Source organism: Trypanosoma brucei, chromosome 10, assembly GCF_000002445.2.
Source record: "Trypanosoma brucei brucei TREU927 chromosome 10, whole genome shotgun sequence".
In the NCBI taxonomy this organism is placed as follows: Eukaryota; Euglenozoa; class Kinetoplastea; order Trypanosomatida; family Trypanosomatidae; genus Trypanosoma; species Trypanosoma brucei.
In genome coordinates this window covers 1,307,065-1,331,628 of record NC_007283.1, presented here as the reverse complement: position 1 = coordinate 1,331,628, position 24,564 = coordinate 1,307,065, and the positions used below count along the sequence as shown (strand labels likewise).

The 24,564-nt window shown below is 43.9% G+C and overlaps 7 protein-coding genes across 7 annotated transcripts, besides 30 other annotated features; all 7 read right to left on the bottom strand.

Moving 5' to 3' along the window:
* Window positions 1-345: 345 nt before the first annotated feature.
* Tb10.70.1750 (RNA editing complex protein MP67) lies at window positions 346-2,136 on the bottom strand (the record flags this gene model as incomplete). Its single annotated transcript, XM_817684.1, has 1 exon — window positions 346-2,136. The coding sequence occupies one exon, from the start codon at window positions 2,134-2,136 to the stop codon at window positions 346-348; it is 1,791 nt and encodes a 596-aa protein (XP_822777.1).
* A 595-nt stretch (window positions 2,137-2,731) lies between these two features.
* Window positions 2,732-2,755: a sequence feature (AT_rich).
* Window positions 2,756-2,899: 144 nt separating this feature from the next.
* Window positions 2,900-2,931: a microsatellite.
* Window positions 2,932-2,957: a microsatellite.
* Window positions 2,958-3,222: 265 nt separating this feature from the next.
* Window positions 3,223-3,253: a microsatellite.
* A 288-nt stretch (window positions 3,254-3,541) lies between these two features.
* Window positions 3,542-3,579: a sequence feature (T-rich).
* A 641-nt stretch (window positions 3,580-4,220) lies between these two features.
* Window positions 4,221-6,410, bottom strand: Tb10.70.1760 (protein kinase, putative; the record flags this gene model as incomplete). The annotated part of the gene is made up of 1 exon (XM_817683.1): window positions 4,221-6,410. The coding sequence occupies one exon, from the start codon at window positions 6,408-6,410 to the stop codon at window positions 4,221-4,223; it is 2,190 nt and encodes a 729-aa protein (XP_822776.1).
* Window positions 6,411-7,066: 656 nt separating this feature from the next.
* On the bottom strand, window positions 7,067-7,813 carry Tb10.70.1770 (eukaryotic translation initiation factor 6; the record flags this gene model as incomplete). The annotated part of the gene is made up of 1 exon (XM_817682.1): window positions 7,067-7,813. One exon carries the CDS (start codon window positions 7,811-7,813, stop codon window positions 7,067-7,069), a length of 747 nt encoding a protein of 248 aa, XP_822775.1.
* A 366-nt stretch (window positions 7,814-8,179) lies between these two features.
* On the bottom strand, window positions 8,180-8,965 carry Tb10.70.1780 (HIRA-interacting protein 5, putative; the record flags this gene model as incomplete). Its single annotated transcript, XM_817681.1, has 1 exon — window positions 8,180-8,965. One exon carries the CDS (start codon window positions 8,963-8,965, stop codon window positions 8,180-8,182), a length of 786 nt encoding a protein of 261 aa, XP_822774.1.
* A 448-nt stretch (window positions 8,966-9,413) lies between these two features.
* Window positions 9,414-12,056, bottom strand: Tb10.70.1790 (pre-mRNA splicing factor ATP-dependent RNA helicase, putative; the record flags this gene model as incomplete). The annotated part of the gene is made up of 1 exon (XM_817680.1): window positions 9,414-12,056. The coding sequence occupies one exon, from the start codon at window positions 12,054-12,056 to the stop codon at window positions 9,414-9,416; it is 2,643 nt and encodes an 880-aa protein (XP_822773.1).
* A 757-nt stretch (window positions 12,057-12,813) lies between these two features.
* Window positions 12,814-13,950, bottom strand: Tb10.70.1800 (protein kinase, putative; the record flags this gene model as incomplete). Its single annotated transcript, XM_817679.1, has 1 exon — window positions 12,814-13,950. One exon carries the CDS (start codon window positions 13,948-13,950, stop codon window positions 12,814-12,816), a length of 1,137 nt encoding a protein of 378 aa, XP_822772.1.
* A 234-nt stretch (window positions 13,951-14,184) lies between these two features.
* Window positions 14,185-14,234: a microsatellite.
* Window positions 14,235-14,807: 573 nt separating this feature from the next.
* Window positions 14,808-14,829: a sequence feature (AT_rich).
* Window positions 14,830-14,968: 139 nt separating this feature from the next.
* Window positions 14,969-14,989: a sequence feature (AT_rich).
* Window positions 14,990-15,133: 144 nt separating this feature from the next.
* On the bottom strand, window positions 15,134-18,541 carry Tb10.70.1810 (hypothetical protein, conserved; the record flags this gene model as incomplete). Its single annotated transcript, XM_817678.1, has 1 exon — window positions 15,134-18,541. The coding sequence occupies one exon, from the start codon at window positions 18,539-18,541 to the stop codon at window positions 15,134-15,136; it is 3,408 nt and encodes a 1,135-aa protein (XP_822771.1).
* Window positions 17,745-17,829: a sequence feature (GA-rich).
* Window positions 18,542-18,662: 121 nt separating the features above from the next.
* Window positions 18,663-18,699: a microsatellite.
* A 1,104-nt stretch (window positions 18,700-19,803) lies between these two features.
* Window positions 19,804-19,830: a microsatellite.
* Window position 19,831: 1 nt separating this feature from the next.
* Window positions 19,832-19,861: a microsatellite.
* A 180-nt stretch (window positions 19,862-20,041) lies between these two features.
* Window positions 20,042-20,076: a sequence feature (AT_rich).
* A 30-nt stretch (window positions 20,077-20,106) lies between these two features.
* Window positions 20,107-20,174: a sequence feature (A-rich).
* A 56-nt stretch (window positions 20,175-20,230) lies between these two features.
* Window positions 20,231-20,283: a microsatellite.
* Window positions 20,284-20,338: 55 nt separating this feature from the next.
* Window positions 20,339-20,369: a sequence feature (AT_rich).
* A 110-nt stretch (window positions 20,370-20,479) lies between these two features.
* Window positions 20,480-20,503: a sequence feature (AT_rich).
* Window positions 20,504-20,880: 377 nt separating this feature from the next.
* Window positions 20,881-20,927: a sequence feature (G-rich).
* A 212-nt stretch (window positions 20,928-21,139) lies between these two features.
* Window positions 21,140-21,167: a microsatellite.
* A 179-nt stretch (window positions 21,168-21,346) lies between these two features.
* Window positions 21,347-21,398: a microsatellite.
* Window positions 21,399-21,582: 184 nt separating this feature from the next.
* Window positions 21,583-21,613: a microsatellite.
* A 48-nt stretch (window positions 21,614-21,661) lies between these two features.
* Window positions 21,662-21,684: a microsatellite.
* A 347-nt stretch (window positions 21,685-22,031) lies between these two features.
* Window positions 22,032-22,207: a microsatellite.
* A 131-nt stretch (window positions 22,208-22,338) lies between these two features.
* Window positions 22,339-22,385: a sequence feature (T-rich).
* A 152-nt stretch (window positions 22,386-22,537) lies between these two features.
* Window positions 22,538-22,586: a sequence feature (T-rich).
* Window positions 22,587-22,672: 86 nt separating this feature from the next.
* Window positions 22,673-22,697: a microsatellite.
* Window positions 22,698-23,710: 1,013 nt separating this feature from the next.
* Window positions 23,711-23,803: a sequence feature (GA-rich).
* A 300-nt stretch (window positions 23,804-24,103) lies between these two features.
* Window positions 24,104-24,124: a sequence feature (AT_rich).
* A 294-nt stretch (window positions 24,125-24,418) lies between these two features.
* Window positions 24,419-24,451: a sequence feature (AT_rich).
* Window positions 24,452-24,483: 32 nt separating this feature from the next.
* Window positions 24,484-24,512: a sequence feature (AT_rich).
* Between the last annotated feature and the right edge of the window lie 52 nt (window positions 24,513-24,564).

Sequence of the window (24,564 nt, the reverse complement as noted above, 5' to 3'; positions counted from 1 at the left end):
AAGTGGCATCTTTCAGGAAGAGCGGTGGTTCCACAAGTTTTCCTTCACAGAGGTGAAATTTTCACGAGCAACGAACCGCCATAACCACCTATGCGTGACAAAACGTGCGGAGCGCCAAACAATTCAGTTTAGGGGATCCAGTAACTAAATTGACAGTTAAGCAACTCCCCTGCACGCGCAACTCTGGCGAGTCCATAAATTTAATGCTCGGTGCAGGGCAAACACAGCTCGTTAACAAATGCCGTCACTCCACACAGAGGAAAAACCGAAGCCAAAAGCGCACCGGTGAAAGTATTTCGCAGAAAGAAGCCAAAGCGCAGGTATAAGCAAACCTCCAATGACGATTCAGCCGGCCGATTGTGCTAGCGACGGAAAACACATGCTAGTAGCGAGTGCCGCTCTACGCTCAGTAGTCCCTTCAAAAGTCAACAGCAACCTTCCGGTTTGTCTAACAGGCCGTACACCTACTGGATCTACTTCCAATGGGGAATTCGGAAGGAGACGTTGAGCCATGGCGGTAGTTAATGCCCTCCAATTGGTCTCTTTGGTGTAAACCTTCCGCTGCATGAGTCGAAGCTCCAAGGCTTGGCGTACCACCGCTTCTTCAGTGTCACACCGCCATCTTGGATATTTTTCCAGTGCCAACTCGTGCCATGGGGCGCGGATCTGCCCATGTGGCGGTTTCCTCCTCCCAGTTTCCCGCGAATTCATATTTCCCTCTTTCATCCCCCACGAAGAATCTGTACAAGGGATTAATGCAGACACAACTTCCTCCTCTTCGAGTACCGTTAAAATCTCACGCTGATAATCCTTAATGGTTCGCACAATACGAAGGGGTGGGTTGTAATGCGAATGCAAAACGGCTGGCATAGCTACTGGTGAGGTAAACAACATCCGCGGCGTCCCTCTTTCCTGCACACTTTTCGCTGCAGCCAAACTCGAAGATTGAAGCGGTGGCTGCTTTCCTCCCGCTGATTTATTGGCAGATGATGTCGAGTAAGGAAACGTCAAAAGCAGCGGCAAGACAGCGTAGCGGGAACGGTCACAATCCACCTCCTTTACGATTGTAGCACCACTAGCACTAGTAGAAAAACTACCATTTTGACGTGCGCCCTGTAGAAGGTACTTGGCAAGATATTCCTTAGAGTTCTCGAGGGTGCTCTCAACACGCCACATAATAACCATATGCGTAAGCTCATTCAATAAGTGATCAACTAACGCGCGCACATAACGGTGCTCAGCAGTAGGAAATGCGGGGTACTGGCACGACCCACAGGACAACTCGCTTGCCCAAAGAAATGTCTGCAGTTCACCAAACAAAGCCTCCACAACGTCTGACTTCGTCTTGTTGTTTGGAAGCCTCACGCCGATGATGTTGTTGAGGCCAAGATAGTCGTATATTTCCAATAATCCCTCATTACTGTCAAGCAGTTGTTGAATAGAAGCCAATTTATATGTCACACCGCCCTCATCCGCAGGGAAGAGCCGAACTAAGCGGTCAGGGACCACAACTTTTACAATGTTATCTCCAATCATCTCACTTCTCTCGAAACGGGCAGATCGTACAAACGCGTTATCTCCCGCGCCAGCTACCTTTGCCGGAGTCAAACTGTAGCGGATAATACCTCTATCACGCAAATACTGCAGCAGGAAACGCATACGCCACAATCGCTTTTTCGTCGTAGATGCGCTGAGTGATGGTATGCGCTTGTAGTCGAGTGCCGGTTCCCGCTTTGTATCATTTAATCGAGACCACCAGGTGCCCACAAGTGCCTTAATGCTTTCATCTAAATCTGTTATTTTTCCACCTAAACCACCACTCTTTCCATTCGCCGCACGTTTTTCCCCCTTTTGTAGTATTTCCATTGCACGCTCCAGTATACCCACTCGCGCCACATGCCCCACGTAGCCGCAGTGAGCAGAGAAGGAAGTTTCTAGACGGTCATCACAGAGTGTGCAGCGCCTTTGTCCCGCATTGTAGAATGGCGCTGTTGCTTTCCCTGAGGAAAACTTATTGCCGTGCTGTTCAGGAGGGGAGTGGCCCCAAGTGAAGACATCCACGTGGTCGCAGACAATCCCCGTGATTTGCTTTGTCGCTGACAGGTTTCGCGTATGCTGAATGAGCGAGTTCCGCATAAATTGGCGAATTTCACAAAGCTCAACAGTTCAACGTGCTGTACAAATCTACAGGGCGCAAACGATCGCTTTCCTTCCTACTCTTCCCTACACCACAATCCACACACGCACACAACAGCAATCAGGGTTACCCTTCAGTAACGAAGGGCGCAGTCGTCAGACTCAACTAAACACAGGCACACTAATGAAAGTCATGCACTTCAAAAAAAAAAAATGAAGCAAGAAACTACGCGCATGAATTCGAAGGTGGTGACGGCAGTAAGAAAAGCACAGTTTAGAAAGAGAACGAAGAAAAAATATATGAGTAGTCGTAGTGCCGCAGGAAAAAAAATGGGAGGTATAAAGCAACTAGGGAGAAAAAAATAAGGAGAAATAGGGGTAGGAATTTTTTTAAAAAGGGTGTGATATTGGGGATACAGAAAGATGAAAATAAATAGAGGGGGGACACACAAGTTAAAACACCAGTGGCCGTAGCAAAAAAAAAAAGTTTCTTTTGCAAACTGAAAGAACCGGCGTAGAGGAACTCGACTACCATTTCCGACTCCCAGTTACAAACACGCACACACATACACGACAAGATGGGGAAAAAGACCACAAATTAAATAAATATATATATTTACTTAATAGCATGGGGGGAGTGGAAAGAAATGTCACCAGTTGCAGGGACCAGCGGAGTTGTGCACAATTGTTTGCTACTACCACAACAAGACATTAAATGAAGGGAGTAAAAGCTCAAAGTAACAAACTACCGAATATGTAAATTCACACACACACACACACACACACACACATACATATATATATATATATACATATATGTACTCATATGTTAGCATCATTTATGAGAGCAAATATGTTACGCACAGGCCCAAAAACGGGGATGGCACACATTTCCAAATTTCATTTGAGACCGGTTCCTCTTCACTACTATCTCTTCCACCCACAACTTCCTTCCGAACATTTCCGTCTTCCTCCTTTGAGTAAAAAAAATAGTCTCAAGTGGGAGAAGGATACGCAACAAAAAAAAAAGACCTAAAGAAAAAGCGAAGTAAACGCCCTCAGCCTTAGTTATGACGCATACATTACCACATACACACACACACACACACACGCACACGTTTCCCAAAAATAATTCGTTCGTTCACTCATTACGTCTGTCATTGTTAACACAAATGATATTTATCTCCCTTTCAAAAGCTGAGCACCGGGATGGGGGTTGGGAGGGGGAGGGCGATAAGAAACGAAACAGAATGCGAAATAACCGCAGGATAAACGAAAAGTGAAGAAACAAAGTTTGAATAGGAGCAACACCAACGCCGAGGGCAATGTTGATCAAGGGACCATAATGACAATGACAATTGTAATGAAGGAAGACAACAACCCAACCCCCGGTTAAATTAAACCCAACGAAAAAAAAAAAGAAGAGAAAAAAGTAAAAGAAAACGGAAGTCAACACTCGCATGTCACATAAAAAGAAATAGCATTAACAAGAGAAGAAAAGAAACGAAAAAGAGGAACTACTGACCCTCACAACCCCCTACGATCCAACGTCGAACCACCCGAATCGAGTTGCCGTCAAATATTGGGTAAAGATAAATAACAAAGAAAAAAAGCGCACAAGCACGTTTGTATTCACCTGATTTTCCTATTTCACATAATATTTTTCCCCCAACGTAAAACCGTTAGTTCACTCGTATGTTCCTTTCACTAACTGATCTATTTTCTTTCCCACCACTGTCACGTCCTTTCTTTGGTTTCGCTACTTGAATCTACTTTTTCTTGAGCTTCCCTCTCGTAATGCATTAGTTATAAGTAAACACAAGAACTCAAAAAAAAAAATGACCCGTTTGGAGATCACCTGCATCTCCACATACTACAAAACAAAAATAACAAAAACTAAAGAAATAAAAAGAGAAAAATCGGTAGTGATAAATGCACACAACCTTCCCGATCGTAAAACACGGCCATTTGAAGCAAAACAAAGTGAGAAACGAGTAAGCAAAGTCAAGTGCTTTTCTTTTCAAAAAAAGGAAAAAAGTATGGAAAGAAATAGGGGAGTGAAGTAACAAAAACTGTCACTCACATCAAGTGCATACGGTGAACTTACCCAACCGTGGTCCCTCTTCTACCTTTACAGGCGTAAGGGCCACAGCTTTACTCCACAACCGATCTATGAGTTTTGCAGCCGTCACGCAACCCATCATTCCACTCTGCGATGACACTCTCACATCAACTACTTGGTCATTTGCCTGGATCCTAAAAATCCTCACCTGTAGTTTTACACACGGGTGCATGACGGCCGCAAGATAAAAAGGACGTATTTGTTTCCATAGCAGCCCCTCAGCTTTCAGAGAGCTGTATACACAGCGCAACGTCGCTGCCGCGTCTATGTTGACAAACCGCACACCGTTGTGCATATAACCATTAAAACCAGGTTTAGCAACCACATTGCACTGAAGTACTTCCGATGACTTTCCCGCTGCGGATCCTGCGGTGTCAACCCGCTTTGCCCTACTTTTCTCCGCTGTGGTTTTACTGATTTTTTGTTTCTTCGTGGAGGACAGAGGCCGAAGGAGCCGGTTAGGATCTCTGTGAGATGAGGCAGGAGCTGAACGGGAACCGACCATTGACCTGATGAGTGAACCGCCGAGCTCCTCATCAACAGTGGACGCGAACGACCCTCGCAAAGAAGATAAATCAGAATTGACAGAAACTGGGATCTCAGTCACACGAAACAGTTTACCCAGAAGCGTACGCTTCGATGTAGAGGAGTATAATGGAATGAACGGTTCCACTACTTTATTATAGCTTTCCATATAAGCATCTATCTCCACCAATTCCAGCTTCTCTGCTTGCACATGCGCGGGAAGCGAACCACAAAAGGTTACGTTGCCTTGCTTTTGCATAAGTTGTAGGGCATCTCCATTTGATTGTGGCGCCAAACTTTGAGGAAGAGATATTCCAAACAGCGACATTGGTTGCAAAGAGTTGGCGGTAAGAGAGCCGTAACCCTGATTCACGCCCATTGACATGAAGAAAGAACCCACAGCGTCAGTTGTTAGATCTGAAGAGGGAAGTGCTTGGAGGGGAGTCTCCTGCTGTTTGCGCTGTAACAATATAAGATACGACACGTACATATTATTTTCCTTATCACGAAGAGCCTTCTCCGCATGAGAAATAACAAGCGGCGACGGCCAATGCTTGACGTCCACGGCGTTTGCGTAAGACTCGTAGAAGGACTGGGCAGGGTACCGTGTCGCAGCTTCACCGTCAGTGCCCGTATTAGACGTAAACAACCCCGACATGCTGTTGTCGTATTTAGAAATAGCAGCAGCAACCTCGCTAGTAGGGACCTCGAATAGTTCCGCTACATCCTCAACTACTTTTTCATCCAATTCCTCGCCACATAGCTCCAGTGACTTGCCGAAGCGCATGGAGTGAAGAATGGCATCATAGTGCAAAGACAGGAGACAGGGGGGATAGTGAGGCCGAACCCATGGGTGCTGAATTACCTGCTCCATCGTGGCGCGCTCAAGCGGGTTTACCACCAGCATTCGCCGCAGAAGATCATGTGCCTGTGGTGACACGCTTTCAGGTACCAGGTACTCCGCCCTTTTGATCTTTTGGAAGAGTGCTGCCACATTTGTGTCCTCGAAGGGAAGAGCGCCCACCAACATTGTGTAAAGAATTACACCACAACTCCACACATCTGTATCGGGTCCTGCATACATCTCACCACTGACCACCTGCGGTGAAGCATAGTTTGGTGTGCCGCAGCTAGTTTCTAAGAAGCGACCATCGTGTGTGTACGACGACAAACCAAAGTCAGCAATCTTCACGGTGTTCGTATTCTTCTCCAACAGGATATTCTCTGGTTTGAGATCACGGTGAATGACACGGTATCTGTGACAGTATGCAACACCTGCTGCTATTTGCTGAAAGATGTGTCGTACAACATCTTCAGCAAGCGGCCCCCGCTGGCATATATAATCAAACAACTCCCCACCGGATACATATTCCAGTATCAGCACAATATCCTGCTTGGTTTGCACCACCTGGTAGAGTTTCATTATGTTTGGATGCTGCAGCGTACGCAGTATCCCAATTTCGCGCGTCAGTTTCGTGCTGGACTTGGAATCATCCATAACCTTCCGGGGGATGATCTTAAGGGCAACTTTTGTGTCCGTTAGCTCATGTACTGCAATCTTCACTTTAGCGAATGTGCCGCGTCCAATCGTCTCCCCCACTCGATACGGTCCGAACCGCTGACTCATCACACACTCAGTTTATTTACCGTAGCGTCGACACCACCTCCACTTCTTCCTCTTGCCACTACCTGTAACCTGACTCCTTTTTTGGTCAGATTAAACCTCCACCCCCTTTACCTCGTGACTTCGGATGCGATGTGGTAAAACAGTTTTCGTTGAGAACAAAGTATAGGTGTAGATCAGCGTGGTATATAACCTATACTTCTCAGTTCTTCACTAACAACGGTAATAATAATATAACGTGCTTTATTAACCCCTATGAGCCAATATATAAATCTGTCTTTTTTTACGTTTCTTTGTTGCTGCTTCCTTTTTCAACTCTTTGCCCCTCGTCAAAGAAGCAAATCAAACGACGACTAACGAAGAAATCGAAAAGGAATAGAAGAATAGACAAATGATACCGGTAAGTGAAATATCGCAATTGAGTTGTTGATTGAACCCCCACACTAACGCGTTCTGGTCCAAAGCATCTCTCCCCGCGTACAAACAAGAGGGGAGGGAGGAAAGGGAGAAGAATACAAAAACGTTTAAAGACTCGGTACTTTAGCCCGCGTTAGTGTTGATTACTATTAAAAAGAGAAGCGGAACAACAGATAATGTTCTTTCGAAAGATGAATTGTCCATTATCTTCGTCTCGGATGCGCCCGACGATTAACACCACATTATGCCAGTTCATCCACCAACGTATCGCGCAACTGCTGCAGTAAGTTCGACTCATCCCCACCTAAATCCCTACGAAGCTGGAAGATGCGCTCCACCACTGTTATTTCCGTTGCAGTGGTGTTGAGCCCACAGAACGCTGCCCAGTCATTCACCACAAGACCGGAGCCAATGGCTGCATTACCGCGGTTAATTGTCCCAGCCACCACGGGGACCTGCAGAAGTGAAGCAATCTCATCCATATCTTGTGCTGGTGTCTTTGGATGCACCATGCAACCCTTATTCGTCACGGCTGCGTAGCTACCGACCAGAGCATTCTCTGCAATGGATGTACGGAATGTCTGCACCTGCAGCGTGTCACGAATCACTTCCTCCGTCTCCCGACTCAGATCCGTGTGGATAAGTGCAACGTGGTCATTGCATACAACGCAGTTTCCTAACGCACTGAGCCGCTCTTCCACCATCTGCACCTTCACAGAATCAGGAAGGGAGTTGCGCAGATGTTGGAGCTCCTGGTCAGTGGTGATGGATGGCACGACGAGACCATGGCGGTTTCCAATCGTCAGACGGCCCACAACGCGAGAACCGCCAATCGACGTGTACACAACGGGAATATGTGATGCCAACTCCTGCTCAAACACGGAATAGAAGTTCTGTGAAGCACCAGCCGCGACAAGACAATACGCGTTCGTTAGGCGGGCAAACACACCCACATCGTCAGAGCTCTCGAAGCGCGTACGCAGTGTCATACTTAGCTCCCTCTCTTAATTCCACGTGGCTCCACACTAATGTACAAATAGCAGTATGACGTTTTACAGGTTTTTTTTGAAAAAAGGGGGGGAAGGAGCGGAGTGAAATAGTTTAAAGAGACGAGAAAGAGCACAACTAAAGTTGAAACATTCCGGTATGCGGGCCAGTGATGCCAGGCAAAAGGAGGGGAAAGGAGATACAAGTAATAACGAATACACTAAATGACAACCAGAGTATATTGATACGCTCTGCGCTGCTACTCAACTGTCATAAATCGAAACGGTAAACTATGACTACCATCCGCGAGAGCAACAGTGGGAAGTGACGCCGATTCACGCACAGTAAACTGCAAGTTACTTAAACGCTCACTCATCCCCATCGGGCTCATTCAACGCCTCGAAAGGCATGAGTGGCGCCGTGGTGTAGATAGAAATTTTTCTCCGGCGCACTGCGTCTACACGAGCAGCTTCTTCGCGGAGTGCCTTCTCCGAATCAAACAAAAGTCCGTATTCCTCGTAGAATGCATGCCCTTTCGCCTCCACTACTTCCTTCACCTCCGGCAAGAAGTGCTTCAATAGTCGCTCCACACCATCCTTTAACGTGTTTTGTGATGATGGACAGGTGCGGCACGCACCGAGCATAGCAAGTGATACAACGCCTGTTTTTTCGTTGAAGTTAAGGAGTTTCACGTCACCACCGTCACGCTGAACCATTGGGCGCACCTGTTCCCGCACCAACTCCTTAATGCACTGCAAAACCTCTGAGTCATCCTCGTGGATCACAAGGTCATCCTCAAGCAAAGCATATTCTGCTGCGGCAGGAAAGCATGCGTTTGTGAAGACAAGGTAATGCCCGATAAAAGAACTGATACTCCACTCCAATTTATTCCAGTCGACGTGGGGATGTACCGTTATGGACGTATGCCGGGGAGCAATGAAGACACTCGCTACCTCCTGCGGGTACTGTTCGAAGATACCCTGACTAAGCGGATGAACCCACGCAAGGCCCATATGCGCAACATCGCATGTCTGACCATCCGGAATAAAGTTGTCGTACGTGGATGATGGGATATGAAAAGTGTAACAAGAAGGATTTGGCGTTGGGAGAGAGTGCAACTGCATCATCAACATGAGCCGTGTGCCACGTAGCATGATGAGCCCCGGTGGTGTCCCCGAAAAGTGCTATAAATAATGGTAATAACAGAACCTACCATTCAGCCCCGTGATGAGACGGAGGTGGAACACCAGTTCACCATAAACTTTCACCGTCCAATACCCGTCCGACGACAGGGTTCTAAACTGTTCACTATGTTCAACCCCTACAAAGCAATTCCGAAAGGGAGTAAGGGAAAACAAAAGAGTGAAATGAACGAAGTACCAGTGTTGTCACAACACAGGCGAAAGAGGAGAATTGTCATTAACGCGCTTTATGGATAGTCGCATCACCGTTGCCTAACCGAGAAAGCGTACGACAGCCGCAACGGTTTCAAGGGAACAAAATATCACACAAAAGAACAACGAATCCGATGCCAAATACGTGCCCTTACCAGACACCATCCCATCCACTGCGGCGGGGTTGGGAAAGCCAGTCAACGATTTTTCAAACGTGTTTCCGCTTGTGCGTTTCGACCTCCAACTCTTCCTTTGTAAAGTAATTTACAGGGGCGACGGCCAACACCCAGTCGGCGGATGGGACGGCCGTAACGTGCATCATGTACCGCTTTTTCGTGCAGCGAAGCTGTGTAAAAACTACGAGGCGTGGTCTTTCTTCCATCGCAACCATGGAAGGAGTAGGAGGTAAACCTTTACTTCTCTCACCATGTGTGCTCGTGCCAGTTCGGAAAAGATAACTTGAGGGATGTAACTCCACCGCAGATTCTGCATCACCGAAGCGATTACCACTGCCAACTTGAGATGCAGCACCCAAACGACTTACGGTGGGGTCAATCGGGCGCACAATGGAGTACGTTCGTTTATCCAGACCTAGTACGGAAACGTTCATAAAGAACCCTGAAAGCAGAGCTTTTGTCAAAGCCTCTACAGAGAGAGCATCAGCTTCCTGTCCATTTGGAAGATCAAAACCAAGTCGCTCACACGTTTTGAGTATTTGGTCAAGAATGTCCCGCGCGCGCAAGAGAGACTTAGAATTCACATAATTTGTATCGCAGAATTCCTGCTTCAAGGACCCTGACCGCAGCCACTCCTCCATTAGCCGAACATAGCCAACAACATCGCCATTGCCGGAGGAAAACATCTTATCCCTTGCGCTCGTCATGGCTATACGCTCCTTTGGATCTCTTGTATTTATGAAAATGGAGTCCAAAGAAAGCATCGCCACAGCAATTGCCATGTGTCGCAAGCACCCCATTGCAGAGGCACGAATAACACTTTTGCTTAGCGACGGGTCCAAAGGGAACTCTGCCATGCGCCTCCCGGTAAGTGTCAGTCGGCCATCTTGCTTCATGGCACCAAGCAGGTATAGGTGATCCAAGGCTCGCTCTAGTGAGGCCGTCGACGGTGCATCAATAAACTCAAACTGAAGTAAATTGTTGATGCCAAGAGCCTTGAGTTGCAGAACGACAGAGCTCATCGAAGACCGCAAAATCTCGGGAACGGTTTCCGAGGGGAACTCATTATGAAACGTGTAGGTTGTGTAAAGACGATAACAATCACCTTCCCGTGTACGCCCAGCACGGCCCGCCCGCTGTGTAGCACTTGCCTGTGAAATGGGAAGCACCCGAAGTTCCTCTATCATTGCCCGGTGGTTATAGTAATTCTGCTTACACAGTCCACAGTCCACAACATACACTATGCCATCAATAGTGATGGACGTTTCCGCAATATTTGTGGCGATAACAACCTTCCTGGTGTTTGGCGGAGGCACCTCATATATCCGCTTCTGCTCACGAGGGGGAAGGGAGGAATAGACGGGAAGAACCAACAAAGGACGGAGTTGACCGGCGGTCTCAACAAGAGCCTCGCGAACGGCGGCAGCACAACTTTCGATTTCTTCCTGTCCTGGAAGAAAGACAAGGATGTCCCCTGGCAGCGGCTTCGTAGCGTGGAGCATGAGTATACAATCCACACTGGCCTTCACATAGTCAGCAACTGGTTCAGTGATGTACGAAGTATCAACGGGAAAGGAGCGGCCTTTTACTGTAAATATGGGTGCTCTATTAAAGAAGTCGCTAAATTTATCCGCATTTATTGTCGCACTCGCCACAATTACCCTCAACTGTTTGTTACCCCGTATGATATCCTTTAGCAGTCCAAGGAGTATGTCAGTATTGAGGGACCTTTCATGGGCTTCATCCACCATGATGGCGGCGACTGTGTTAAGGCTTGGGTCTCCGACAACTTCCTTCAGCATCATACCATCCGTCACGAAAAGAACACGTGTCAGCGGCCCAGTACGGTCATCAAAACGCACCTTGTATCCTACGATGCTACCACATCGCGTATTCATTTCTTGTGCTACACGCTCGGCAACACTAATGGCAGCGAGCCTCCTCGGCTGCGTGCATATAAGTCGCTTCCCTTGTGTCACTTCCCCTACGGGTTCAGATGTCACACCTTCCGCGTTCGCAGACGTGGGTGGGGCAGGTTCGTGTAAATTCTCCTCGTAGAGGTACTGAAGCAGCTGCGTTGTCTTACCTGAACCAGTTTCTCCCACAATGATCACCACGGGATTGTTCCGAATCAATTCAAGAAGTGCACCACGCGACTGATAAATGGGAAGAGAGCGGCGCTGCTCCTGCAACCGGCGGTTCTGATTTTGTAGCGCCGCTGTGCGCTCACGCTTTATCTCCTCTTCTGTCACTTCTTCCGTGTAATCATGCTTCTCGATGCGATCATCAATGATGGCTTTGTCCATCGCCACAAAACCGTGAGACGCCTCCGCGTGTCTCTGCGTATCCTCCTGGACAATCATTTCCTCCTGGATCAGCGGTGGAACCACCACATCCCGATGGCGCTTTTCTCCAAGAGCCGGTCCCCCATCCAGCGTGATTATTTCCTGTCGCATGTTTGCTGCAACCTGCAGCCGCTCAGCAGCCTTCACCTCTTGAGCACGCTTGCTTAACAACTCAATTTCAGTAAAGGAACTGGGCAACACTCCGGCCTCTATCTCAGTGATCTTCTCCTGCAGGACAACAGATGCTGCCTTCTCTCGCATAGCAGCACGCTTGCGTAAATAAGCATCACGAGATGTCTGCTGAGCCCGACGCATGGCTTCCCTGTCCATTTGCTTCGGAAGATAACTGAGTGATCCTCCCCCTTTTTATTTACATGTGTGAAACCACCGAGTAGCATGATGGAAAAGAGAGGGAAAGGAGAGTTTCTTTAAAATAAAAATAAAAAGATGATTCCAACATTTTTAAAAAACATTGAAGATAACCAAAAATTACCGTTTTTTTTTTAAATTTCCTGCAGCATTCGACCTACCCCATGTGAGGGGACTGCAAAAAAAAAAAAAGCAGCTGGGTGGAAAGACCCAACTTATATTCCATCCTTTTTGTTTGTTAGGCGCTATCGCGCCTTCCCCACCGCCGCCCCCCTCCCACGAACACACACGAAATATTGTTAATGCGATATTTTAAAGCAAAATAGGGAAAAAAAGACAATGACTTCTAGCACCATATCGCGTCCTCGACGCCACAACACACGAAATACATGACTGAAGAAGAAAAAAAAAAAGTAAAAAGAAGAAGTTTAATGAAAGGAAAGAAACAGCGGTATAAAGTAAGAGAAACGGAAACTGAGTGTTGGTTCACCCTGTGCCGAACAACAGCCGCCAATACATTTGCACTTGAAACCACATAGTACGTAAAATATTAATGTGTAAAACAACCCTTCGTTCATAGTATTTCATTACCCACGCACCCCACACTCCGCCACCAACATGTAATGTCCTCTCACAGTCCTTGCCCGTCGATAACAACGGTGACACCTAAAATAAATACACATGTCGTTCTACACCATGTTTCGGCACTCCAACACTTTCACTGCACCAACTTATTTAGTTCCTCGTCGAGATCGAATGATGATTCATCCGCACCACCCATGCTACACGGCACCTGCTGCATTCGGCATACACCATCCACATCAGCTATGTCGTGTGACGAAGACTTCGGTTGCATGGTGGAGAGCCATTGTTTGATGACATTCTTGTCATTCTCCTCGTCCCCTTCGGCAACAAAAGGGTGCCGCCGGAGTTCATCACACGTCGGGCGCTTGGACGGTTCCCTTTGAATGCACGTCGTGATGAAATCCGTCATTGAAGCATTCATGGATGATGGAAGAGAAATCACAGGACCATCACCATTTAAATGCTGCAGTAGAACCCAAAAGCAACCCTCTGTAGAACCATTAGCCCGTGAAAGCCTATCAATGAATGGGCACTTGCCAAGGGCGAGTTCAGCAACAGCAAGACCAAGTGACCATATATCCGCCGGGAAAGAATACGGTTCCCCTTTCAAACGCTCAGGACTCATATAGGTAAGTGTTCCAACGAAGCTAAATGCATTTCCGCGGGTGCACTCCAGACACGAACTTGCTCCAAAGTCTGATATTTTGATGCTCCCATCCCGGCTGTACAAGATGTTACTGGGTTTTATATCGCGGTGAATGAGATGCCTATCCTTGTGAAGATAAGACAAACCGCGAAGAATACTCCGTGTGATACACTCTAAAACTTTTGGAGGAACAGACCCTGCCACACCGTCTAAACTACCATCCATACACTCCATGGCAATGAAAACGGAGCCCTCATGACAAAATGCGCCGTAGAAATCAACCAAATATGGGGACGGCCCGCCGCCACGGTGAAGGGTTTCAAGTTCACGTCGAATCTCCATCATGCGGGTTTGACCTGTGAACTTTATTTCCTTGAGTGCAATTTCTTTTCCAGTTTTTCGGTGTGTGGCCCGACGGACAGAACCACTGCTTCCACGGCCTAAAAAACTCGTATTGTTGACAAGTACATCCTCTGGTGAAAGGACGTATTTTTGTCCCATAGACGTTGTGAGACCCTCCGCGGACACGGTTAGTTCACCCAGACGAATGCCCTCGTGAAGCATACGCAGGTTTTCGTCGCTATCGTTCGGCAACATATCGATGTCAATCTTCAACCCGGTCATGGTTGACTCAACACACAGTGAGGCAGAGAAGAAAATTCCCTTTCACACAAAAGAATACCTGCAAATGCGCAGAAATACCTATTTTGCAAGCGTTGTGGTTGTTTCAGTGTCACTTGTAACGTTAAGATCCTGTTTCCCCTTCTTTCGGTACTAAAGAGAGGGTCAACCGCTACGAGCCGCGACTTTCCTATTTCTCTTTGTAGCCGATGTACATACATAAATATAAGTGAAGAAATATAGATATACATATATACATATATATATATATATATATATATATATATGTTTGTTTATGTGCGTTTGCATACGTGAGTTCAACAAACACAGTGAAGCAAGTTGTATTATTGCTGCATTAGCAATCGGCATGATTGAGCACGAATGCACAAATATTTATTTGTATATATGCACTTATGCATTAACGTTAAAAAAAAAAAAGGGCAAGGTCTCTACGTGGATCACAACACAATAAACTTAATGTAGCACGGCATATAAGGTCCTCGCTGCATACGAGTACAAAAAAGGTAGCGGATACAAAATGAACAGATGTGTTGCGAGTAATAACAATGATAGTCATGCACAAGCGGTTCCTCGGTGCATTAAGATGTTGATGCGGTGGCTCACTAAAGCACCAAAACCTCCGCGAGGGAACCAAAACAGAAAAGGAGGTGTGCTTGTTTACTCGTAACTTGTACCCTCAAGCAAAAAAAAATAAATAAATCAGCGGCTCACCATCAAACAATAGTTTGAGGATCTTTGTGCTTCTATCTATGATGGCTTTTAACCACAAACTAGGCCCACAAGCAGCCAAGCACAACAAAAATCTATGGTCAAATTCTATAAATTTACGTTCGCAATTCATAAAAATATATATATTTATTTGGGCACCTTTAGTGACTACCCCCTTCGGTCACGCCAAAAGAAAAAAACCCTTCTCCCCGCTATCGCACATTACACGAGTGGAAAGCAACTCAGTGCTTATTGAGCGGTGATCAAAGGGGGAAGAGGACACACAGGTAACATATATATATATAATAATATACGGAAGAAAAATAGTAAAAGTGGTGAGACTCCACTCAAAACACAGTGAGGAAGGGGAAAAAATGAAAAAGAAATGTCAGGATACTTATGATACACTGCTATCATCATCACTCCTTCCCTGTGTGTTTGTGCGTGTTTGTTACCGTCACTCTTTGGTCGAATCCTTCTTATCGACGAGGGTAAAAACAACCGTCAATGTTCCGTACTGCTTTTCCCGTAGCATCACTGGAAGTGTACGCGCACCCGGCGACTCTATCACCTCAGAGGCATCTACTACAGCAGATCCCAAGCTATCAAAACCAGTTGTGTCTACATCCTGAACCTCAAATCGTATAACATGCCCTCGCTCAACAGAAACCTGGAACTCAGCTTCTTCTAAACTCCACTTAGGGTTCACAGTATCACGTTTTTCAGGTGTTGTGAATGCGTGATTGGGCCCTACCCATACTGTTACTCGTGGATCCGTTACTCCAAGCACATTAAACATGGACTTGTCGTAGTCCAAAAGATCATGAGCTTCCTTGATGTATATTGACATTGCAACTCCTGTAGAAGCGGGTGTGTTGCGATCTTGTCTTCTTGTCAAGGACGGCTCACTCTGGCCGTTAGTCACGGCAGCAGGAGACACCGCCGCCGCTCGTTTTTCCTGAGAGCAAGTGACTTCATCTTCACCACGCACTGGGGGAGAGGAAAGAAGCGAAAAAAACACAGTGATCGTCCCCTGACCCGACTGCCTTTGCCTTCGTAAGATATCCGCGCGATCTGGAGGGCCTCCAAGCTGTAGTTTCTTCCTGCCAAACCCTCGACGGAAGAGGTCCAGAGTGGATATTTGTGCACAGCCGACGATTCTTCCACCGTAGCCGCATTTTCTATCTTGAGCCATTACATGAAATTGGATGGCGCCACTGCTTAGAGGGTGCACAGAAAACGTTGCGGAGTTGTCCGTGCCGGTCCACGAGGGGTCGGCTGTCCCACATACTGCGGAGGTCATGTACTCCACCAGATTAGGTGAAACAATACACACCACTACATATCCACCCGACCGATCAATGCAGAGTCCGTTGCATGCCTCGACTGTAACCCGAATAGGCAAAGCGTCCAATAAAATTGTTTTGCAATTTGTAACAGAATCCTCGTGGAGAATCTTTGATGACTCGGTGAATCCACATACCGCTCCAGGATAAGGTGCTGACCTGCACACACTTCCCCCGGACTGGGTTCGGCTTCTTTCACCCTCACTCCTAGCATTCTTACGGACGCACTGAACCACCAACTTTCCAAGTTTGTGCTGTTTGCGGCGAATGTACTCTAACGATTCATCCCTTCGTGGCTCTAGTTTCAGTTCATGCAACTCCTTCCCGGAAAATATCAGACGTTTTGGAAGATGAGCTTCGCCCAGGAACCGGTCCTTCCCCTCTTGGTCGTGGTCATATACGCGGAAGGTGACAGACCCTCTCGCGTGATCGGGACGGATTATACATCTACCCTGCGCCGAATGCTCCCACTGAGGGTTGGATGATGCCATAACGGGTGGCGTGTGCAACAACTCCTCACCGGTGCCACTGTCGAACGCTACAACGTAAGGATTTGAATACACGCCCGAAGGACGCTTTATAACACCTTTAGCACTCAGCACGCGTAGAATTACAGCGTCGGCAGGAGAGCAACACCTCGCCTCTTCCCCTGCACTACAACTCACGTCGACGTTGACGGTATCATAATGTTCAGCTTCCATTGACCGCTTCACGTCGAGCACCGACCGCCGGCAACCACTGGAGGTGATGGCAGAGTTGCGTGGAGAAACCGCAGGAATAGAAGAACTTCTTCGATCCCTCCCCACCACCGAAATACATGCAGTGAAAATAATGGAACCTAGGCGATGAGCGTTTTGAATAACTTCACTATCCGGTTCACGGTCGCGTGGACAAAGCCTTACCTTTCGTTGGAAACGTTTGTCTACTGCAACGTCCTCCAAGAAAGACTCAACAGGTACTTTTGCCTGTCCCAAAAAGAGACCAGTATTGTTTACACCTCTTGAATAGACCTCAAATGTGAGACTCCACGGTAAACCCCTCACCACTTTGAAGGTAACAGTGTCCCCAGCATTTGTGAACTGAGGGCAATTGGTGTCCTCACGGGGCAGAGTCTCAAGTGCCTTTTCGCCAATTGGTGAATAGAGCACAACAAAGGGATCAATAAAAAGAGCACCATTGTTACGCCGGTTAAGTAGGTTCTCACATGCAACAAGGGATACGGTGAGATTAAATAAAGCTGCTTTGCCTGGTTCCTCGGCAGGGAGACCACGCTCCATTCGTGTCATGACGGACTCAAGTACTTGCGTGTACCGCTTGAACTCCTTCTCACGCCTCGTCCACACAACCCGTGCAGCACGGTGCTTTTCCACCAACACGCGAATGACACGATTGAGATTTGTGTCCCTGCCGTCCTTCGCGCTTTTCCCCGGGCTGTCCTCTACCGCAGGTGCCGGTTCAAAAAGATTTTCTTTACAAGCTGGATCAGTCTTTAAAGTTTTACCGCCCTCCTCCTCGCGGCGACCCGCAACGGTACCCCAATCTGCCGTCCTTGCTGCAAGAGGAGTCGGCTCATCTCCTGCTTTCCTCTCGGAAGACATCGCCAGAAGTTCCTCACACCGCTTTTCCACCGCTTCCCGCCTTTTTTCCTCGAGGGCGAGAAGTCCCTCCAAAGCCTCTATTCTTTTCAGCATGTCAGACACCTTATCCCCTTCACATATGGTATCTTTTTTCTTTTCCTCTTTCTTATCTTCTTCCTTATTCCCCTTCTCATTTTCATCATCCTTCTCACCTCCCTTTTTCCTCTCTTCAGATGGGGCCGCAGTGGTTATGGGCTCCGACAGTTTTTCAGGTTTGTGTTTGAAGAAGACATGTGACCCGTGGCGGCCCTCGCTGATGCGTATGGTTTGTAGAAGCTCGGTTTGATCACGGAGGGCATCTCCAGAAGCTTCCAACTCTTTTCGAAGGTCAACAACGAGCCTTTCCAGCTGCTCACGTTCCCTTTTAAGGGCTGTTTCCTTCACAGATAATTTTTCGTTCTCAAGTTTGAGGCGCAAAACCTCCGCATCGCACGCCAAATCAGCGGCTGGATGCACAGAAATATCTTTTTCAATATGTCCCAGTGCTACCGCTGGTGATGGTATACCATTTATTTCACCTAGAGAACATCCCGTTACCTTATCATTTACCATTTTTAGCTGCTCCTTACTGCGATTAGGTCCCTCACCTGGACTCGAATATTCTCTAATAAGTTGCTTAAGTTGAATCATAGTTGCCTCCTTTGCAGCCATTGCCTTACGCAGTCGCCGCTGCGCTTCAAAACGTCCAGCCGCCCCTGCCATCGACGAAATGTTCGCTTTTTGATGGTCGTCAAGTGGCCGTCTAACGGAGTCCTCAAGCGCCACTTTCTGTTGCTCTTCCGCACTATTTATTGGTTCAAACACCGTAGCGTACACTCCGCGTGGAAGCAATACAACACTTCCCGCGCCAGTAGCAGAGATCCCGCTATTGCCTCCAGTCATAATTATTTACACTCCCTCTTCTTCTTTTTATATCTCTTTAAACACCCAGGCGTGTGGAATGGAGGTAAAGGTGAAACCCGATACTTCTCTAACTAAAAATATTGTCGGTAGAGAAGGGGGAAAAAGAAAAAAAAAGAAAAGAGAAAAGAGAAAAGAAAGAAATGGTGGAGAAATTAACGGAAGCTAATGAAGCAGGAATTGACTGGTGACCCCGCTGATGCATTGAAAATAGAGTAGAAAGTCTTTGGGCAAGTGGCATTCAAACGAGTTGTTTGAAGTCACTCACTACTGGATGAATGACAACAAACAATCATAAAAAGTATAGCGTTCAGTTCACGTGAACACTTCTCTTTGAATATATAAAGTGAAAAAAAAAGAAAGAAAAGTAGATATAAAAGGACTCATCCTCATTGCTATCGTTCGTTGCTCTTCAGCATTTCTTAAGGTGAATTATTTCCCCGAATAATTTTTTCAAAAAAAAAAAGAGGTGGAGCAGTAACTCAAGTAGAGAAGAAAAAAAAAAGAGAGCGGATGAAGAAAAAGAAAAAGGTGGAAGAGCAGGAGACCAGCCCACTTTGTACAAATATAACAGTCTCTTTGCTTCCCTCTTCACCACAAATATGCACACTCTCATTCACACAATCTTCAGCTGCTCACACAGTACTGTAACAGTAAAGCAAACAAAAGTACAAGCACACAGGCATATATACATTACATAAAAATAATTTAAAAGCAAAAAGGGGGAAAGAAATGGAACAATAATGGGATCGCACTACAAATCTGGAGGTACTTGTTAGTACAGTTTGTCACTTTCCCATTGTTACTTCGTTTTATTTTGTTTATTTTTTTTTTTGCCACACAAAATTTCTCGTTATTCAAGCAATTTCACACGCTCCACTTACTTTACCAAGTACATATATACATGTGCTTGCCCCTCACATATACGCGTAAATTGGAAACAAAAAAAACTAAAAGAAAAAAAGTTAAAAGAAAAAATGGAGGAAGAGAGAACACGATCACACGTACGTACAAAATATATATGAACACACACACCAAACATTTGGCTCCTTCGGCATTTGTGTACCGCTATTTTCATATCGCTCGAGTCACGTTTCGTCATAACGGCACCAACGCTGCCACCATTATCATTATTATCATAAAAGTCACGATTTAAAAAAAAAAAAATCATCATCATCATCACCATCGCCATGTTTCCCTCTTCCTCGCATCCTTACTTCATATCTGGGTGGCGGTAACATTCTCCTTCCCCTCCCCTCCCCTCCCTTCCCTGAAAAGAAAAAAAAAGAAAAAAAAAGAAAAAACAGGAACCGCACAAATGTAATAAATTAAATTCTCATAGTTTCCTCCTTCAAGAAGAACTCTTACCCCTCTCCTCCCTTCCCCTGCCCCATTCCCTGGACCTTCTGGGGTGATGGAATCAAATAACAGAGAAAAAAAGAAAAAAAAGTAAACAAACTGGAAGTATCGTGAAATCAAGTGATTTTTTTCTTTTTAAAAAAAAAACAAAATAAAATGAAAAATGTGGTGAGAACCCGCAACAAACATTTTTTCTCCCTCTTTTTTCTTGTTTTATTTTCTTTTTTTTTTCGTTTTTTGCTTCACTTTTTTTTTTCGTTGTTTATGTTAAGCTTCCCTTCAATTACCACAAGTCATAAGAGGGAGCCGGTGACGGCAATAACAATAACAACAAAAGTGACAATAACAGCAGCAGCAGCAGCAACGCCCTTCCCCCTCCCCTTCAAAAAAGAAAAAAAAATGTAAACAACAACAACAACGTTAAATATATATATATTTAAAAAAAAAAAATCATCATTCTTCCAATTCTCTTCAAAACTTAAGAGATATACAGCAAACGCGAAACGATAAAAAGAAAAAGAGGAAGGGGAAATATTTGAAAATATGGAGAAGTGTTATATGAATATATTTATTTATTTATTTTATCAACTTTTCATGTAATATATTATACATATTGTTGTTTTTTGTTTATTTTTTTTCAAAAAGTCTCACTGTAAAAGGCGAGGGGAATCAGAAATGGGAAGAAAGTAACAGTTCGGAGTCACACAAACAGTCGTAGGAAATAACACACCGACTTTTGTCATAGCCGATGATAAAACGCCTTTGAAAGTAAAAAGAAAAAAAAACAAAAAGACACACGGACCAAATGTGGCAACATCAGTGCGTGAAAGAGACCCGAAGGCGAAAAAAAAAAATGAAGGAGTGCCACCAACGTGCGGGCGCAGCACGGTTAAAAGAATCGCTAACTAAACTAATGTTGCTGCTGCTACTGTTGTCAAGTATATATTATTCTTTTTTTTTTTCTCCTTTTCCTTCCCCTCCCACTCCTCCTCCTCCCCTCCCCTCCCCTTCATTTGCATTTATTTACTTAATTTAGTATCCTTTTTCTTCCTTTTGCATCATCTCACCCATTGCTTGCAGAGTTAAGTGTAAAGTGTTCATGTGTACGTGAGATAATATTTAAAAACAAAAAACAAAAAGCAAAAAAAAACACAACCACAAGCACAAGCACAAGCATTTCATTTTCTCTCTTTCTCTTCTATTCCTTCTTACTTGTAGCTCTTATTATTGTTATTATTATTATTGTTATAACGCAATAATGACACCAAACTGCTTTCATCACCATCATCATCATCACCTCTACACAAACATATACAAGCACTCACAAATACCGAAGCAAACAAATACGGTAAACAACAGGAGAGGAAAGTTGACAGAAGAGAAAGAGAAAACCAAAAAAAAAAAATAGATAATAATAAAGGTAAAGACACACACAAACAAACATACAAACATACATACAAAAAAGCAATTAAATAAACAACAAATATTGAAGAATTTCGTTTTTTTTCCTTTGTGTTTATGTTTGTTTTGTGTGTTCAACATTCCCTCTTTTGTTCCCTTCATACCTTTCCAAGCATACAAATCACCGTCTCCATCTCTTTGTATTTTCATCCTTCTTTTTTTTATTTTCCTTCACACATAAGCACAAGCACAAGCACAGTCATACAAAAACAAAAACAAAAATAAAAATAAAAAACTAACTCCTGACAAGCAGAACGACGCATAAAACAAGAAGGAGGGGGAAAAAGAAAAGAAAAGAAAAGAAACACATACATACAAATAATTATTTTTTTTTATCTTGTGTCGTGGAGGGAGAGATGGGGAAGTTCTCAGGTGGCGTGTAAACGAAGCGAAACCGGACAACTGATAGCAAACCAAACCAATAAAAAAAAAACAAAGAAGAAATGAATCAAAATCACAAATCACAAATAAAAGAGAAATAAGGAATGAGAGAAGATGATGACGGCATGATGCAATGCCAATACACACTTACATTCCCTTTATTTTTCCTATACATTTTTGTACATAATCGTGCACACACAAACGCACATAGACACGCATTCATTCACATATGCAGATTCATATTTATGCATGCAAAATGTACAAACTTTCAATGTATATATTTATTTATTTATTTTTATATATTATATATTATATTTATATTCATACATGTAACCTTCTTGTCTGATATGTTTCCCGAAACAGGTTTGTATTATACATACGCATACCTGTGTGTATAGCTGTACATTCAAATATACGTATATATTAATATATATGTATACATGATATTTTCTTGATCTCCGCATGCGCCTCAGTGCTCACAACACCGGAACCAAAGAGTAATGGACAACAGCAAAAACGAAAAAGGAAAACAAAACAGCAATACAGAGAATGCAAAGGTAAAACAAAAAAAAATTTTTAAAAAGAAGACAAAAAAAGAGCAAAAAAAAACAAAAGAAAAAGAAAACGGCCGAACATACAAACGCACAGATACGAACGTACGCCACTTTGTTTTTTTTTTCCTTCTTCTTTCCATTTTCTTTTCCTCCACCACTCAATTCTGTTCCTCCTTCCCCCTCCACGGAATACAACAACAAAATAAACAAAAGGTTCTTTTTTAAAAAAAAAAAAAGAAAGATAAAAAAAGATAAAAAAAGAAAGAAAGAAACTACAGCAAAGCAAATAAAATGATAAATAGCAGAAACTACGCGAGATTCCCAAGCCAGCAAACAAGAAGCTGAAGGAAAAGAGAGAAATAATAATAATAATAATAATAATACTGCCTTGCAAACAAATGAAAGAAAACACACACGCACAAAGGGATGGTCACATCACAATCACCACAAAAAAAAGTTTGCAGGCCTTCATGCACCGGAATTAAAAGAAAAAAAAGAAAAAAAGAAGGAAACACGGTATGTATTAATACAATATCAATAATAAGGATAGTAAACGCGGTAACAATAATAATTTTTATAACAATAATCACACAAGGTGGAAGGATGAGTTGTAAGCTTGACAAAGAGGATTAGAAAATGGGAAGGAATGAGGGGGGAGAAATTGTTTCGAAATAAAACAAAAACGAAAACAGAAGGGAGCCTATAAGAGAAAGAAAAAAAAACGAATGCGAAACTAATACCAAAAAAAAACATGCTAGCACACGTGTGGGTCAACACACACACATATATCAAGGAGCCTGCACGTCTCATATAAATATATGTATTATAAACATAAGTGTTATATATTGGTGCCTGTACAAATACTTTTTTTTTCTTAAAGTATAATCAATTATTTATGCACAAATCAGTGATTTTCATTTTTCATTTCATCATCCTTTTTCTTCTCGCTCGTTACTTCTGTTTTTATCATTATGATTTATTTCATTTCCTTTCAAACTTGGAGGAAACTGTCCCGTACACATTGGGGAAAACAATCCAAAACAAGAATAAAAAACAAAGAGGAAAAAAAAAGCAGGAGGGCAGCAAGAAGAGAAAGAGAAAGAGAGAATTATCAACTAATAACCACGGTAATGATGATAGTAATGATAATGATAATATTAACAAAAATCATAAAGTTAAGAATATATGAAATGATATAACGTAAAAAAAAAAAGATGGGAAAAGGGAAACAAAAGTTAACTTCCTTCATCCCTGCCACACATCACATATGCAATGGACCTCTTTTTTTCTCTTTTCCATTTTCCCTTTCCATTTAAGTTACACCACTCGTCAAGATTTCATATAAAATTATATCATATCATTTTCATATCATCATCTCCGAGCAGAAAAACACGTACTTCTTTTCCCTTTTTTTTTCGTTTTCACTTTCTCCCTTTCTTTCTTTTCCCCTTTTTTTTCTTTTTTTCTTTCGCTTTTGCTTTCTTTCTTTGTCGCCTCTCCTCCACCTCCCCCGCACTTTTTTTTTCCTTTGGTGTTGTTACATTGCAGACACACACGAACGCATACTTATTCATAATAAACACAAATCTGAACATTTACCTTATATTTGTTTTTTTTTGTGGGTTCCTTTGTTTTTTTTCCCCCTTTTATTTCCCTTTAACGCCTTGAAACGACCCTTTTTCCTCTTTTTTTTTTTCCGCGGTGTTTCTGCCGTTACTTACTTATTAAGTTTGTATTATTATTATTTTTTTCGCTATTTTTGTCTCCCTCATTCTTGTCATTGTTTTCGTTTATTTATTTATTAATTTATCCATTTCCTTTCCTTCCTTTCAGCTAGCTCGGCAGGAAAGTTTTATTTGTCTCCCCTCACCATCTGTTTTTTTTCCCTCTCAATTTTCTTTTTCTTTTTCTTTTTCTCCTTTATTCACCGTCTTTAGACCTTTACCACGATTTGGTCGTTGTTGTGGTATTCTATAAATTATTTGTCTTTACCTCGGGTCTGCAATTTATTTAGTTGCTTGTACCTATGAACTAATTTTATTTTTTCACCCCACCTTTGCCCCTCCCTCTTTTCGTTGAAAGAAATTGTTTCCTTCTCTAAAACAAAAAAAATTTATTAAATATTTATCTATATTTTCCCCCTCCCGCCCCCTTCTCCCCCACGAAATCAATATAAATAAATATAAATAAATATATATCCTTTTAATTAGTCTGGTTCATTATTACTCGCAGTTTAGTCGTTTGAAATTA